The following is an 18,545-nucleotide window of genomic DNA, read 5'->3' on the forward strand; positions in this document are numbered from 1 at the left end:
AAGTTAAGCGTCTTTCTCTGTGCTCCTGTGGGACTGCGGGAGTAGGGGATTTCCCCCATCCCCTGTTTCCCCCAGGCCCCTAAAGAAGACTTTTAACACCCCTCTGTCAACCATGGCCTCCTCCTCTTCCGATGGCCTGCCTCCACCCTCCAGACTCAGTGGCCTCTCTCTCTCCAAGCTGAGAACTGTCTCTAAAGTTGCATCTTTCAACATTCAGCCTCGCCAACATACGATGGCAGGACCTCTCTGTCCATTTCCCAAACTTGGTTTTCTTTCTATCTCCGCTTTACTCACCCTCAATGCCTCGCTCCTTTTCACCATCATAACTTCTTAAACATTGTCACCCATATTCATATATAATATGGACCAAAGTCTTTATGTCTGATGAGTTGTTCATTTAGATACAAATAACGCTGTGGGCCGAGGCAGAAGTGTGCATCTCATTCAGCCAGATCTTGGAATAAATCTGTTGCTGGCATGATGTAATCCTTCAATGTATCTTTTCTGTGCTTCCAATATCCTTTCTAGAAGAGGCATATTGTACTGCAGCTACAGCCTAGTCAACGTCTTGTACAGAATCATCAGCATCTCCTCGCTTTCGTATTTGAAATTCAGAATCCAATCTGTCTTTTATAATGCTTCTCCTGCCCTGAACCTTCTCGTACAAATGTGTATCTGTACCTTCAGATTGCTGTTCCTCCACTCCATTATAAAAGTTCGGATTTAGGGTGTATTTTTTATTTCATTTACATGATGTGGGTGTTGCTGGTTAGGCCAGCATTTATTGCCCACCCACACCCTCCCTTTCTCCCCAAAATGTATCATGTCACATTAATTTACAATGAATTGCAATTCCCTGTGCTCGCTACTCATCTTGTCAATCTGAGAAGCAATCATTTTCTCCTCCTGCCCTTCATTTTGCTGGAGTTCAGTTGAAAAGTGGAGATAAAAGGACATTTGCATTATGGATGTTGTAAGATCCTTGCTGTTTCTTTCCTTTGTTGCCATTTATTTTATGTTATTTTTATTATTTCGTTCTGTGGACCCACAATCGGGATGTGCCTTTACACGGAAAACTCTAAGTTGAAACAACCTGTTTGTCAGGACCCTGTGTTCCCTGGCTTCATGTCTGGGAGAGAAGACGCCAGACTCTTCGGCACTGAGTGGATCTTAGGATCTGGCTTTGGAGGTAGTCGGTTCGATTGGTTAACTGGCAACCAGTGTTGGCCAGGGATAGTGTTCTGCCTGACAACAGTCAGTGATTGGTTCCTGCGTGATGCTTTCATAGAGAGTTTAGCAGATGTGTTTAGACCTTGGAAGTGAAAGGAATGCTCTCTCTCTCTCTCCAGCTTTCTGAAGTGAAGGATGTGCTCTACCGTTCTGAAAGCAGAGAGTGCCCGGCACATCCTTTGCTGTGAAACTGAAATGATGCTTAGTCTGCAGAGAAGGTCATCTCAACTCATCTCAAGCCAAGAAGGAAGAAGTATCAAAACGAAAGCCTGAACTTTAGAAAGATATTGACTAGATCAAAGATCCTTATCCTTTTATTTTTATTAATATTTTTTTCCTTTACACACTCTTTCCCCTCTGTGTTCTTTGCCAGTGTTTGTATAGAGAATTAGGTGAGTTGGACATGGTGGTGGTGGTGGTGGTTGGGGGGGGGGGGGGGGGGGGGGGGGGGGGAGATAGTAGATAGTCAGTTACATTTTCTGTCCGGTTAATTATAATACTGTACATGATAAAAGGTTACTTGCGCTTTAAAGTTACAAACCTGGTGACTGTAGTTTATTGGGCTCAACCAAGGACCTCTGGTATTTTAAATAAAATCTCATTTCGCCTATGTTGCGACTTTGGGTCAAGTGGGACTGAAATTGGGGCAGCACGGTAGCACAGCACTAAGGTCCCAGGTTCCGGCTTGGGTCACTCTCTGTGCGGAGCACGTTCTCCTCGTGCATGCGGGGATTTTCTCCGGGTGCTCCGGTTTCCCCCCAACAGGTCCCGAAAGACATGCTGTTAGGCAAATTGGACATTCTGAATTCTCCCTCAGTGTACCCGAACAGGCGCCGTAGTGTGGCGACTAGGGGATTTTCACAGTAACTTCATTGCAGTGTTAATGTAAGCCTACTTGTGACAATCAAAAAGATTATTATCATTAACCCAAAGTGCCGTGACAATGTTAGGACAGCCTAACTCCTGATGCCATTTCTTTTTCACTGGGAAACAAGAGTCCTCAATACTAGTTGTTAACTTCCCACAGCAAGGCGAGCTGTGAGCTTTGCCCAGTGTTACAGGGGTCAGTTATTTTTGCCTCGGGCCACAAGTAGCAGATAATGAGCACCATGGCTTTAGAAACAGCAGAATCAGCTTAGAGGCCAATATCACACAGGCAAATTTGGGGGAGAAGAGAGAAAAAGTTTTAACAACAGTTCTATTGTTAGTAAAATAATTAAATCATCATTGAAAGATACAATGGTGACACGAGGGAAAACATTTTTATTCAGTGAATGATGAGGATCTGGAATGCATTGCCTGAGAGTGTGGTGGAGGCAGATTCAATCAAGCCCCTCAAATGAGAATTGGATCATTAGCTGAAGTTAAAAAAATTGTAGGGTTACGGGAAAAGGCAGGAGGGTGGAACTAGGCGGGTTGCTCTTCCAGAGAGCCAGCATGTAGACGATGGGCCAAATGGTCTCCTTCTGTGCTGTAACCATTCTAGGATTCTATTCACATTGTATGAAGCGGGTCGATGTACAGCATATCGAACAGCGCTAACATTTGCAGTAACAGTAAATTGTTTTAGTTCGAAAATGTGGCCAGTTTTCAGACATCCCTCATTTAAAGACTGTTACATATATTTAAGGGAAGTTGCGTGGCAGAGAGGGTCCCTGCCTCTGAGCTGGAAGCTCCAGGTTGGGGTCCCACCCCAGGAGTTAATGGCTAAGGAAGGTGCATTTACAACCTGGCCAAATAAATTGATTATCAATCAGCAAATCCTTGCAACACGGGCCAAAGGCTGGCGGTAAAAGCCATGTGATTGGAAAAAAAAGTTGGAGCCTCTATCATCACTATTTATAGTTCAAGACTATAGTATGAATGTAAAAGTGCATGTTACCACAGCAACCCGGACCCCCCGAGTGATCTGTAACACCCCCCCACCACCACCACATATATATAAAACGCTACTAAACTATTTTCACCATCAATCTTATTTCCAATTTCTCCCTGATTCTAACATCTTTGTAGAAAGCCGGTTGCAATACAAAAAAAGTAATTACTTTATTAGCTAAGTATTGCTCTAAATTTTCTCTAACCATTAGGCTGAAGCTGGGTTTCTGGCCTGGTGCCAAGTGTGTCTCTTGTTGAATTAATAGAAGCCTGATCCGTACAGCCGAAGGAGGTTGCGTTGAAACAAGAGCCAAGAAAGAAAAGTGTAGCCAAGAAAACAAACTCAAATAAGAATATCAAGATGTATTTGTAATTATACAGCAGAATATGGTCAATTCCTCCTTTAGTAAGAGATCGAGCCCTACCTCTGATCAACTCATGATGGTTGAGCTTGACTGGGTCACAATGTGTCGTGTTGGAATATACCACATGGCCAGAGGGTGGCACATAATTTAGTCTGTGATAGAGATTTGCAAAAAGCACAGGCCTCACAGGTTGCAGCAAGCTCAGCCACTAAATTAATTAAGGTTATCGTGGCAATGAGCCAAGTTAGACAATGACTGGACCACAGTGTTTAAAGTAATCTAATTGACTATGTTGATAAGTGCACCAGCCAGTGTGGTTTCGAGCCAAATGGTCCAGATAGGTTCTGGTTTTAACCATCAGTCTGTGCTGAGACCTCATCACAGACGCATTACAGCGGATTTCAGTAGGAGACAGTGGTGTAGTGGAAACGTCGCTGGACTAGTAACCCAGAGACCAATGCTGTGGGGACATGGGATCAAATCCCATTCTGGCAGCTGGTGGAATTTGAAATCAGTTAATAAATCTGGATTTGGGAGATAGTCTTAGTAATGGTGGCAATGAAACTATCATTGATTGTTGGAATAAAAAAACACCCTTCAGATTCATCAATCCCATCAGGGCGGGAAATCTGTCATCCTTATCTGGTGTGGCTTACATGGGACTCTCGACCTACAGCAATATGGCCGAGCAAGGTCAGATCAAGAGCAATTAGGGATGGGCAACAAATGTTGGCCTTGCCAGCAACACCCACGTTCCATAATTGTTTTTTCAAGTACCATTAGTCAGAACGGGGAAAAGTCGATCAAGGTTCCCACACTTGATCATTCTCCATTGAATTGGTGACACAATGGTTAGCACTGTTGCCTCACATTGCCAGGGACCAGCTTCAATTCCAGTCTGGGGTGACTGTCGCTGTGGAGTTTGCACATTCTCCACGTGTCTGCGTGGGTTTCCTCCACACGTCCAAAGATGTGCAGGTTAGGTGGATTGGTCATGATCAATATGCAGGGTTACGGGGATAGGGCAGGGGAGTGGGCCTAGGAAGGGTGCTCTTTTAGAGGGTCAGTGCAGACGCGATGGGCCAAATAGCCTCCTTCTGCATTGTAGGGATTTATGAATTTGTCTAAGAAATGGATATCATAAATATGAGCCAAAGATAGTACCACACTGAGCCGTGCTTCACGAGGCACAATAGTGTCATGGTTATTGATACTGAACTAGCAATTCAGAGGCTATTAATTCAAGTCCTTCAGTAGCACATTGTAAAATTGAAATGACACACCTATTAATTTACAGGCTACCACCAAGAAAATGACCATGAAAGCTGTCGGACTAGCTAACGTCCAGGGAAGGGAATCTGCTGCCAATATCTACTGCAGCCAACCAATATGGTAGATGATTAATACCCTCTGGACCAGCCACGGTTTTCAAGGCAACCAAGAATATGCAACAAATGTGTCCTTGCACATCTCAAAATGAAAATATTGTCTTTAGCACTCATAGTAGTGGAATTAAATAAAGACAAATTATCGACTAGCATCCAAAATGGCAATGTCCACATGGTTTAAGAGTGATTTTCCTCTAATGTATTAATATCAACATGCTAAATATTGTGAGGCACAGGCCAACAACAGCGAAGCTGTACCTTATCAGGTTGTGTGTTCAGAAAGAGAAAATAAAAATGCAAAATTGAAAGCTGACAAGGTGCAGTTGATCTGGCCGCATGGATTTTTCATATATTGGTTTGGGGAAGGGAAAAGTGATTGGAAGCGAGGGGGAGGGCAGAGATTGCGAAGGGATGATGGAGCAGGGTACTGCACTGGAGTCAGGAGAAGCAGTCCTGTATCTCCCAGCCATATTCAGGGAAGTAGTCTTTTAAAAAACATACTTTTTTGGTGGAGAGGCCTCCTCCAGCAATCCGACTGGAAAAGCATGGGTATGGGCTCCATCAGAGCAGCTCAGTTATTCGGCAGGGGGCTTCCAACAAGCGCCTGACCCTCTGTTTGAAGATGAAAAGGGCTGAATGCCTGATTTAGGCGCGAGCGCTCGATAACCCCTTTTCTTTCTTTACCTATCGGGCAGATGATGCCCTTCCAAGCACATAATGAACAGGTGTGCCATATCCGCCACATTGGATGTCAGCACCAGTTCCACATCTAAAAAATAGGCACATGCTTTTGGATTTCTGGGCCATGGCCTCAGTGTTCTGTAGGTGCTTTGATACCTGTTCAGCCAACCATCAATGACATTGAAAACATTCGGTATCATAACTTGCAAACAGCTTTCAACAGCTTTACATGTCCCATAGTTCTTCACAACCAATGAGGTAGTTTTAAAGTGTGGAAGACCAATATGTATACAGAAGGTGCCACAGAAGCAAAGAGGCAAATGGTCAGATTAGCTTTTTTTGGGTATTGTTGTTTGAGAGGTAAATATCGACCAAGGCTTTGGGGGAAAAAATCTCCCCTACAACTCGTCCAATAATGCCCTGGGATCTTTTATATCCACCTGATGGAGCAGACAGGAACTTCAGTTTAATGAAAGGCAGCAACTTCAACAATCCAACACTGTAGTGTCAGCCTATACTATGTCTTTGGAGTGAGGCTTGAACCTATGGTGTTTGAAACAAACCTGTTGGACTTTAACCTGGTGTTGTAAGACTTAGTCTCACCCCAGTCCAACGCCGGCGTCTCCACATCACATCTTCTGATTCAGAAGCAAGAGTGCCACTGTTCAGCCAAGGATACTCACGTTAAGGGGTGTTGCCTCAATTCTAAAACAGTTTCGAGCAAATGCCCATTGTATCAAGTTTAGGAATTGAAGTTTCTCTTGCAGCTGTATAAAGATAATTTATTACTGTTGATCTTGGGATCATAGCAGAACTTTGACAGAGACGGCTTATTGACTAGGATACACCAGCACGAAAATCTATGCAGACTCATCATTTACAGTAATTACTTATTAAAGACCTTACTGAAAGGCCTGGAAAAGTGCCAACATTTCTAATGCAGTTTGGCAACCATGTATTGTTCTTACATATACTGTATCTGCCCTCTGTTCACCAGACTCCACAGAATGAGCCTTGAATTTTGATTTTCATTGTTTCTTCTGGAAACAGTCTGATCATGTGAACGGTTTTGCCATGGCCCAGATATGTGAACTGTCCTACGCTGTCCATGGCCTCCTGTAAGAAGTGGTTTATTTTAAGGTGGCACTAGATTTCTGTTGCTGTTCCTCAGAGCTCAATTCAGTGCAGCTCCAACAAGACTCAAGAAGCAGGACACCATCCAGCACAAAGCAGCCCGCTTGATAGGTTCCCCATTCACCACCCACTCCCTCCACCACCGACGCACAGTAGCAGCTGTGTGTACCAGCTACAAGATGCACTGTAGACACTTACCAAGGCTCCTTCAATGGCACCTTCCAAACTCATGACCTCAATTACCTAGAAGGTCAAGGGCAGCAGATGCATGGGAACACCATCACCAGCAAGCTTCCCTCCAAGCCACTCACCATCCTGACTTGGAACTATATCGCAGTTTCCTTCTCTGTCACTGGGTCAAAATCCTAAAACTCCCTCACTAACAGCACTGAGGGTGTACCGACACCACATGGACTGCAGCGGTTCAAGTAGGCAGCTCAAAACCACCTTCTCAAGGGCAATTAGGGATGACCAATAAATTCTAACCTAGAGAACCATGCCCACATCCTGTGAAACTAATAAAAAAAAGATAAGTGGATTTTCAGTGATCTCAGTTTTAATGAAAACTTCCTTGAAAAATATTTGGCAAGGCACCTCAAGTCAAGCTTTCTGATTACAGTATATACGCAACCTCACATCCTCTAGTTAAATCCTCTGGCAGCCACCTATCCTCATGATTCATTTGTTAAGAGGATTAACCAGAATGGTACTGAATCACATTGACTAAGAAAGTCCTGGGGTTATTGCCGAGCCTACTCTGAATCAACAGCAGCAATGAATCAATCAAACTCAATGCCTGGGGTTAGGGAAGGGAAACAGGCCATAGATCCTGCTCCCAATTTCCATCTGGGAATTCTTGCTCGTAAGTCACCAATATGGGTGCTTGAAGAGAACGGGGACGGGGAGGATACTTTTGCTCCCAATTCATATATTTTGCAGGACGGAGATTAACTGTTGTGTTCCCGCTGTCAAATAGCCTGCCAACCCTCGTTTATTAAGGTTCGCACATGAGGAAAGCCAATTTGGGTGAGGCACTGAAGAGTTTCCAGCAAGAGTCAAGCAGGAGTTGGTCCTGAACTATCTTTCAGATTCGGCAATTAACTGTTCAAGCCTTTATGCATGGAATAACACAGCAAAGGATGGCATTCGGCTCTCATGCCCCAGGCTGGTTCTTTGAAAAAGCCATCCAATTAGTCTCCCTCACCTGTACTTTCAACATAGCCCCACAAACATTTCTTTCTCAAGTACATATCCCTTCCTTTTTGAATGTCTACTGCTCTTCCAAGACAGTGGCATTCTTCCGAAAGAGTCGGGCCCAGAATTGGAAGCAAATTGGAACCAGCTGTGCCTAATCAGTCATTTATAAAGATTGAGCACAACTTTCTTGCTACACATCTAATCTTTTCCGCTGTCTGTCTTTCAACGCGACATGCATTCCGAAATAAATTAGGTCAACATATTTTTTAAATAGCTACATATGCATGTTCATTTTCTCGTTGCTATTCAAATGAGTTTCGTAACACCCAAACTGGCATACTCCAATGCATGGCGATGTGAATCCAAAGACCTGCAAAGATTTTCCAATTTTTCTCCCCCCAAATGTATACTTGCAGACAACAGAGAAAAGAGGCCAGCTGGAGATTGCATCATTCAGAGGGTCGGTAGATTTCGCAGACATCATCAGGAGAGAAACAGGGGCAATGGCTCAGTGATGAAATGATACAAATCGAATGAAACCTATTAATTATGAAGAGAGGTTGGATAGGCTTGGGTGATTTTCGTTGGAACAGAGAAAACTAAGGGGCGGCCTGGTCATGGTGTACAAGATTATGTGGGGCATGGACAGGGAGCAGCTGTTCCCCTTGGTTGAAGGGTCAGTTACGAGGAGACACAAGTTCAAGGTGAGGGGCTGGAGGTTTAGGCAGGATTTGAAGAAAAGATTTTTTTCCCAGAGGGCGGTGACGGTCTGGAATGCACTGCTTGGGAGGGTGGTAGAGGCGGGTTGCCTCACATTCATCAAAAAGTATTTGGATGAACGCTTGGCACATCATACCATTCAAGGATATGGGCCAAGTGCGAGCAAGTGAGAGTAGGATCATAGAATTTACAGTGCAGAAGGAGGCTATTCGGCCCATCGAGTCTACGCCCGCCCTTGACAGAGCACGCTGCTTAAGCTCAAATCTCCACACCCTGTCCCTGTAACCTAGTGACCCCACCTAACCTTTGGACACTACAGGGCAATTTAGCGTCGCCAATCCACCTAATCTGCACACTTTTTGGACTGTGGGAGGAAACCGAAGCACCTGGAGGAAACCCACGCAAACATGGGCAGAACGGGCAGGCTCCACACAGACAGTGACCCAATCCGGGAATTTAACCCAGTCCCTGGCGCTTTGAAGCAACAGTGCTAACCACTGGTAGGAAGTCATGTGTTTTTCATGCGTTGATGTAGATCCAATGGGCCAAAGGGCTCTTCTGCGCTGTGTGATTTTGTGCTTTTATTGTTCTCAGGATTTTATTTATTTTAAAAAATAAATTTAGAGTATCCTGTCTTTGTGGAGTTTGCACATTCTCCCCATGTCTCCCCAAAGATGTGCAGGTTAGGTGGATTGGCCACGCTAACTTGCCTCTTCATTGGGAAAAAAGGAATTGGGCACTTTAAACTTTTTTTAAAATTTAAAGTACCCAATTATTTTTATCTAACCACTGCGCCACCGTGCTGCCCAGTTCTCAGGATTTTAAACAAAAAACACTGGACCCCTTATCTCAAGTAAGAAATGAAGCATTTTTCAGATGTGCTTTTGACTGATAAGCAGCCTAGGTGTACTTAGAAAGGTTTCGGGTTTCAAGCCCTGTCTATTCAATTATATTCTTTTCAAAAGATGTGATAAATGCTGATTGAATTTTGCCACTTCGATCAAAGCAGTAATATGTTATTCCAAAGTGCAGACTCTGTGCAGCACATTTGTACTGTGATATTGATCCATCCGAGGAAAAGTTGTAATTCTATTCAAGCCAGACACAAGTTCACACTTTGTGGGGGCCCGCACTCACCTTAATTTCTGGGGTCCCCCACCCCGCCAGGCCGTCACACCCCTCCTGGCCCCGCCCATCCTCGTCCCACAGATTGCAAGGATTGATTGATCACTGCTTTTTAACTTGTATGGTAAATGGTTGAATTGATGTCCTCACAAACACTCCCTCCCCATGGACCCCTAACCCCATCACAAACTCTCCCTTCCTCCATAATGCAACCTGGCCCTCACACTCTCCGCACGTCTGCAACCCGAGCTAACCACCCCCCTCACACACTCTCCTCCCCTGGTCCCCCCTACACCCTCACACTCTTCCCCCTCACCCCCAAACCCTCACACTCTTCCGCCTCACCCCCATACCCTCACACTCTTCCCCCTCACCCCCATACCCTCACACTGTCCCTCATCCCTCACACTCTCCCTCATCCCTCACACTCTCCTTCATATCTCACTCTCCCTCATCCCTCACCTCGCCCTCATCCCACTCTCCCTCATCCCTCACTCTCCCTCATCCCTCACCTCGCCCTCATCCCACACTCTCCCTCATCCCTCACCTCGCCCTCATCCCACTCTCCCTCATCCCTCACACTCTCCCTCATCCCTCACTCTCTCACCCTCACTCGCCCTCAGCGCTCACACTCTCCCTCATCCCTCACTCTCCCTCATCCCTCACTCTCCCTCATCCCTCACACTCTCCCTCATATCTCACACTCTCCCTCATATCTCACACTCTCCCTCAGCCCTCACACTCTCCGTCATCCCACACTCTCCCTGATCCCACACTCTCCCTCATCCCTCACACTCTCCCTCATCCCTCACACTCTCCCTCATCCCTCACACTCTCCCTCATCCCTCACACTCTCCCTCATCCCTCACACTCTCCCTCATCCCTCACACTCTCCCTCATCCCTCACACTCTCCCATTCTCACTAATCTCGCTCTCCTGGGGTCTTCAAGGCAGCCACTCATCGTCTCCTCGTGCTGACATGGCTGGATTCAGCGCTTGCTGCCTCGCTCTTGCTGGCTGTCCTGCCCTCAGCCCTGGCTGGGTTGAGTTGCCCCTCGGCTGCTCCCCTCTCTGCTCCACCCCAGCTGCCTGGCTGGCTCAGCTTGGTTCGTGGCTTTCGCCGGGTACCTCGCTGTGGCTCGCTGGTCTGCCCTCCTCATCCCTAGGTCGAGAAATCTGCTGAAAATATTCTGCCACCAAGAAAACACCCAGAGCCCTCAGAAACCGTCACCATAGCTGGAATGCAAGATCCTGTCAGTGTCTCTACAACAGACATTTCTGCCATTGCACCCGGCAACCCTGTCAACTTACTTGATTGGAAAGGGCGGCACGACAGTGGTTAGCACTGCTGCCTCACAGCGCCGAGGACCCGGGTTCGATCCCGGCCCTGGGTCACTGTCCGTGTGGAGTTCGCACATTCACATGTCTGCGTGGATCTCACCCCCACAACTCAAAGATGTGCAGGGTAGGTGGATTACTAAACTGCCCCTTAGTTGGGAAAAAAAAGATAAAAATAAATAAATAACTTACCTGATTGGCTCGGGTTTCAAATGGAAGTTCAGTGCCTCGACAAGGAGCTCCGCTGCAAATGGTGGCTTTCCCTCCTTCCTCTGGATGTCGAGGTGAGCAGAGTTGCACAGAGCATGTACTCCACTGTCCGTACGACTGGAGATTGAGATGTTGACCTCATTGACAGGGCGGAGCCTCTGCACTGCGGCCTAGTATATAGTGGAAACGAAGATCAGTAAATTGCAGCAGAGTTACACTACCTCAGTCCAGTAATGTCTTCCCACTAGAAATCAAGGTGAAAGGCCACGGTCCAACTTGCACGATACCTTTCAAGGCTGAAAAAGTAAGCAGGCGACAGCATAAATCAGAACATAAGAACATAAGAACTAGGAGCAGGAGTAGGCCATCTGGCCCCTCGAGCCTGCTCCGCCATTCAATGAGATTGTGGACTCAGCTCCACTTTCCGGCCCGAACACCATAACCCTTAATCCCTTTATTCTTCAAAAAACTATCTATCTTTACCTTAAAAACATGTAATGAAGGAGCCTCAACTGCTTCACTGGGCAAGGAATTCCATAGATTCACAACCCTTTGGGTGAAGAAGTTCCTCCTAAACTCAGTCCTAAATCTACGTCCCCTTATTTTGAGGCTATGTCCCCTAGTTCTGCTTTCACCCGCCAGTGGAAACAACCTGCCCGCATCTATCCTATCTATTCCCTTCATAATTTTAAATGTTTCTATAAGATCACCCCTCATCCTTCTAAATTCCAACGAGTACAGTCCCAGTATACTCAACCTCTCCTCGTAATCCAACCCCTTCAGCTCTGGGATTAACCTAGTGAATCTCCTCTGCACACCCTCCAGTGCCAGTATGTCCTTTCTCAAGGAGACCAAAACTGAACACAATACTCCAGGTGTGGCCTCACTAACACCTTATACAATTGCAACATAACCTCCCTAGTCTTAAACTCCATCCCTCTAGCAATGAAGGACAAAATTCCATTTGCCTTCTTAATCACCTGTTGCACCTGTAAACCAACTTTCTGTGACTCATGCACTAGCACACCCAGGTCTCTCTGCACAGCGGCATGCTTTAATATTTTAACGTTTAAATAATAATCCCGTTTGCTGTTATTCCTACCAAAATGGATAACCTCACATTTGTCAACATTGTATTCCATCTGCCAGACCCTAGCCCATTCACTTAGCCTATCCAAATCCCTCTGCAGACTTCCAGTATCCTCTGCACTTTTCGCTTTACCACTCATCTTAGTGCCATCTGCAAACTTGGATACATTGCCCTTGGTCCCCAACTCCAAATCATCTATGTAAATTGTGAACAATTGTGGGCCCAACACGGATCCCTGAGGGACACCACTAGCTACTGATTGCCAACCAGAGAAACACCCATTAATCCCCACTCTTTGCTTTCTATTAATTAACCAATCCTCTATCCATTCTACTACTTCACCCTTAATGCCATGCATCTTTATCTTATGCAGCAACCTTTTGTGTGGCACCTTGTCAAAGGCTTTCTGGAAATCCAGATATACCACATCCATTGGCTCCCAGTTATCTACTGCACTGGTAATGTCCTCAGAAGTAATTAGGTGACACCAAGCGGACTTTACAAACCTAACACTTTGGTGAAAAACAGCCTGGGAGTTACTATCAGCAATGGCATCAAATAAGCACTTTAGCAGGAAAGCAGTACACCAACTCCGCCAGGCACGCGGGGCCCTGTACGAACACGGAGACAAAGCCAGCCGCCTGTTGGCACACCAGCTGAGAAAGCAGGCACCCGGCAGGGAAATTGCGCAAATCAGAGGTACCAGAGGCACGTGGGAAACAGAACCAGAGAGGATTAACGAAACCTTCAAGGCCTTCTACCAAGAGCTATACACCTCGGAGCCCCCAACGGGGAAGGCTGGGATGAACCGGTTTCTTGATGGACTGGACATACCAGTCGTGGGAGAGGGCACAAAACGGGATCTGGAAGCACCACTAGCACTGGGAGAGATCATGGAGAGCATTAGCTCCATGCAGGCGGGGAAGGCGCCGGGACCGGACGGATTCCCGGCGGACTTCTACAAAAAATTCGCGACAGCGCTGGCCCCGCACCTGCGGGAGATGTTCACAGACTCGCTAGCTAGGGGCACACTGCCACCCACGTTAGCACAGGCCTCAATCTCGCTGATACCTAAGAAAGACAAAGACCCAACGGAATGTGGGTCATACAGACCCATCTCTCTGCTGAACGCAGACGCCAAAATACTGGCCAAAATCCTAGCCAAAAGGCTAGAAGACTGTGTACCTGAGGTGGTCACAGAGGACCAGACGGGCTTCGTCAAAGGTAGACAGCTTACCTCGAACATCAGGCGCCTGCTGAACGTGATAATGACCCCCTCCGGGGAGAGAACACAAGAGGTGATCGTCTCCCTGGACGCAGAAAAGGCCTTCGACAGAGTCGAATGGAAATACCTCATAGAGGTACTGGAGCGGTTCGGGCTTGGAACAGGGTTCACCGCTTGGGTAAAGCTCCTATACAACGCTCCCATGGCGAGTGTACGGACCAACAATACCAACTCCCAATACTTCCAGCTGCACAGGGGCACCAGACAAGGATGCCCACTGTCCCCGCTGCTGTTCGCACTAGCAATCGAACCGCTAGCAATCGCGCTCAGGGCAGCAAAAAATTGGAGGGGGATCCGAAGGGGAGGTAGAGAGCACAGAGCCTCACTCTATGCGGATGATCTGCTCCTCTATATCTCGGACCCACAAAGCAGCATGGACGGAATCATAGCGCTCCTGAAAGAGTTTGGAGCCTTCTCGGGCTACAAACTCAACATGAGCAAAAGTGAGATCTTCCCAGTACACCCGCAAGGGGGGGGGGGCAGCACTAAAGGGCCTGCCGTTCAAACAAGCCCGAAATAAATTCCGCTACCTGGGGATCCAAATAGCCCATGACTGGAAAGGGATCCACAAATGGAACCTCACCAGCCTGACGGAGGAAGTTAAAAAGGACCTGCAAAGATGGAACACACTCCCGCTCTCCCTCGCGGGGAGAGTCCAGACGATCAAAATGAACGTACTGCCCAGGTTCCTTTTCCTGTTTAGATCCATTCCGATCTACATCCCCAAGGCCTTTTTCAAAGCGCTGGACAAACATATCATGGCGTTCGTATGGGGGGGTAAAAATGCTAGGATCCCAAAGAAGGTCATACAAAAAACAAAATCCAGGGGGGGGCTAGCCCTCCCGAATCTACAATTCTACCACTGGGCGGCAACAGCCGAGCGAGTAAGGGGATGGATCCAGGAGCCAGAAGCCGAGTGGGTGCGTGCGGAGGAGGCCTCCTGCATGGGAACCTCCCTCCGGGCCCTCGCCACGGCAGCACTCCCATCCCCACCCAAAAAACACTCCACCAGCCCAGTGGTGACAGCCACCCTCCAATCCTGGAACCAACTGCGGCAGCAATTTGGCCTGTACAAAATGTCGGACAAGGCTCCCATCTGCAACAACCATAGGTTCAAACCAGCACTGACCGACGCCACCTTCAAAAGGTGGAGGCAGGACGGGGGGACACTGACAGTCAGGGACCTATACACGGACGACAGGATCGCAACACTGGACAAACTGACAGAGAAATTTCAGCTAGCTGGGGGGAACGAGCTACGGTACCTGCAGCTCAAAAACTTCCTACGAAAGGAGACAAGGACGTACCCACAACCGCCACGACAGACACTATTGGAAGACCTACTGGACGCAAGTATCCTAGAGAAAGGGAACTGTAGTGACATGTATGACCGACTGGTAGACAGGGACGACACCGTACTGGACGCAACAAGAAGGAAATGGGAGGACGACCTGGGGATGGAGATAGGGTGGGGACTCTGGAGCGAAGCACTGCATAGGGTCAACTCCACCTCCACGTGCGCAAGGCTCAGCCTGACGCAACTAAAAGTGGTACATAGAGCCCACTTAACGAGAAACCGTATGAGTAGGTTCTTCCCGGAGGTGGAGGACAGATGTGAGCGGTGCCAGAGAGGAGTACTGGAGTACTGGACAGCCTTCTTCGAGGCTATGTCCAAAGTGGTGGGGGTGAGGGTGGAGCCATGCCCGATAGTGGCGGTCTTCGGGGTTTCAGACCAGCCAGATCTATTCCTGGGGAGGAGGGCGGATGCCCTTGCCTTTGCCTCCCTGATTGCCCGCCGTAGAATCCTGTTTGGCTGGCGGTCAGCAGCACCACCCAGAGCTGCAGACTGGCTGTCCGACCTCTCGGAATCTCTCCAAATGGAGAAAATCAAATTCGCCATCCGAGGGTCGGACGACGGCTTCCACAGAATGTGGGAGCCATTCATGCAACTGTTCCGGGACCTGTTTGTGGCCAACGTACATGAGGAAGAATAGTCGGGTGGCCAAGAACCAGGGGAAAATGGGCGGGAATCGGGGGAAGGTAGCCGGGGGGAGGGGGGGGGGGGCTACGGGCTCGGTATGGGGGTTTGATGGCAAGCCAAGGCCCAAAACCAAACTATAAATAAATGCCTATAAACATGTGCCTCGGCCATATTGGGGAATGTAAAATATGTATGCTGGCTAAAGGGGGCGGCCACAATTATTGTTATGAAGATGCTTACCTGTAAATATTCATGTTAAATTTTTGTGTTTTCCTTTTTTTTTTCTCTCTCTCTAATAACTTGTAATTTGTCATATATAAAATATGAAAACTCAATAAAAAAACATTTATAAAAAAAAAAATAAGCACTTTAGCCTCAGATCAGAATTCCTCGCTCTGCTATTCTACTGGAGGCCTTAAACATGTGAAAGCCTCTGTTGAAAAGCAGGGAGAGCTGTTTTATGGGAAGATGTTATGTCTTTACACAATTAACATAGAACATACAGTACAGGAGGCCATTCGGCCCATCGAGTCTGCACCGACCCACATAAGCCCTCACTTCCACCCTATCCCCGTAACCCAATAACCCCTCCTAAACATTTTGGACACTAAGGGCAATTTATCATGGCCAATCCACCTAACCTGCACGTCTTTGGACTGTGGGAGGAAACCAGAGCACACAAAGAAAACCCACGCAGACACGGGGAGAGCGTGCAGACTCCGCACAGACAGTGACCCAGCGGGGAATCGAACCTGGGACCCTGGCGCTGTGAATCCACTTGTGCTACCAGCACCCAATTAAGCTGCTAATTGTAATTTTTAGCCGGAGGTGAAGGAAGGTAAGGAGATCCATTGTTTGAGGTCAAACAAAGGTATTCGAGGGAAGGGATGTGTACAGGCCCTCAGAAGGGCCTCTCTACTATGGTCTTTTCTCAAAAGAGAGATTCTCTGGAACTGGTAACAATATTCTGCAGAGGTTTTCCAAGTGGTGTTGTTTTGTAAAAGAGGGATCCGCAGGGACGGAGTGCAGGAAGCTGGAGAACTCGGAATGCTGGGATATTGTGGTATAATTGCCCAGAATTCGAATTCGAAACAGGCCACACTTTTTCCTTTAAAAAGGCCTCCTTCTCTTCACACATTAACCTAATTTCCGATTTCCCTCTTGACATTCAGCTGTAACTCCAAAGACGCCAGATAGATGACTTCCATTTATCATTTTTTTTTAAGCAGTATTTTTTTAAAGCAGCTGTTTTTATTCGATTGAATGCTTGAACCAGCCTACAGCTGTGTCGCTGTGTCTAAGCCAGGGAAAACTGCAGTACTTTGCTCAAAGAAGCAGCGTTTTGCACACTTTGCCAGGCTTCTGTATCCACTTTCCGCAGGGAATGGAAAATAGTTGGAAGAAGAGAAGCAAATCAAATATTCATGACTGAAATATGGCTTTTGTCTTTTCCTCTCCCACTCTCTCCCTGTAGTCCACAGATTGCTGTAATTACTGGATTTGGAAAGTAATGATAAAATCTGCTCTCCAGCTCCAGAAATCTTTCTCCAACCATCTGCACCCAAGTATTTGGTGTCTACATTACAGGAAACCTTGTTCAAGTTGTTCAACGTAACCAAGTGGACTTAATCCAGCTTTTAGTCCACGGACTCAATTTTTCTTTTAATTTAAAGTACCCAATTCATTTTTTTCCAATTAAGGGGAAATTTAGCATGGCCAATCCACCTAGCCTGCACAACTTTGGGTTGTGGGGGCGAAACCCACGCAGACACGGGGAGAATGTGCATCAATTTTTTTAATTGACAGAAAATAGTTTTTTAAGTTGAGAAATCTGTATGAAGGGCATCCTGTAATCTAAGTCACCAATGGTAGAACTTTACTGCCCACGGGTGGCAAGTACACAGGGGGGGACAATGGGTGCCAGGTCAGCAGGGCCGCCCTCACCCAATATTATTGTTGAGAAAATGTCCCAGTGGCGCAGACAGCTGCCTGCCAAATGGAGGCATTGGGCAGTCAATGTGAATGATTAATGGCCTCATTAAAGGTTATTTTCCCTGGCTGCTGGTATCAGGGAGAGAGGGGGCCATCGGCAAGAACATTGGCCCAGTCCCAAAGCTGCCACTCCATTCTCTGGCTCCAAGTAGACGACTCACCCTTCCGAGGGCACTTCAAAATGAGGGTGCTCCCCTCTTCTTGCTGCCTCAGTGGCACTGCTAAACTCCAGAGCTGTTGACCCAGATAGAGGGCTGCCGGTGAGGAAGGCCCGCCTGCCTCATCCTAAGCTGGACTTCTCCCCTGTCTGCTGGCTCTTAATCGCCCCCCCCCCCCCCGGGCAATATTGTAGGGCAGGTCCCGCCACCCGCCCACCTGCCCGAGTATGCTGGTTGCCAATAAAACACCCCCGACGATGGTGCCCCCAACATCGCCTCAAACCTCAGAATGAATAGACCTCAGCAAGATCTCACACACTCATAGGCAAAGGAGGGACTATTGGGCCTCAGACAAATGTCGTTAGGATCCTTTTCATCCAGCTGAGCTGGCAGAGCCGCCTTGCTTCAACACCCACCGTTTGCGACCCACATTGTTCACTCAGGCTCAAATCAATGGCTTGAACACAAGAGGGCCAAACTGAAACGTGTAAGAGAAAATACGAGGTATTTCCATCGCAAACCAGGCGATTGCCAAAGCCCCCGGCACCACGCGGCTGCACTAATGTAAGAGCTGTGAATGTGTACAACACATGCAGGCCTCGCTGGACTGAACTCCAATCTGTGACTGGGCAGCTCAAGTTTCGACTTTCTCTTTTATTTGGATCCCTGTTATTTTTTTTCTCTCTCATTGGCAATGCTCCTAAACACACAGCAGTTCCAAATCCTGAGAACAAAGACTTTCTGTTGAAAGACGTGGAATAATTGGAAGACATGCA

At 47.3% G+C, this 18,545-nt stretch overlaps 1 protein-coding gene across 3 annotated transcripts in view; it reads right to left on the reverse strand.

The window, feature by feature from the left end:
• pusl1 (pseudouridine synthase like 1) overlaps positions 1–18,545 on the reverse strand; it is a 101,613-nt gene that overhangs the window by 65,926 nt on the left and 17,142 nt on the right. For all 3 annotated transcript variants that reach the window (XM_038773456.1, XM_038773457.1, XM_038773455.1), the window contains exon 3: positions 11,246–11,433. In XM_038773456.1, the coding sequence (XP_038629384.1) occupies positions 11,246–11,433 (188 nt within the window). The remainder of the gene's footprint in view (positions 1–11,245; positions 11,434–18,545) is intronic.

Source organism: Scyliorhinus canicula, chromosome 16 (assembly GCF_902713615.1).
Source record: "Scyliorhinus canicula chromosome 16, sScyCan1.1, whole genome shotgun sequence".
NCBI lineage: Eukaryota > Metazoa > Chordata > Chondrichthyes > Carcharhiniformes > Scyliorhinidae > Scyliorhinus > Scyliorhinus canicula.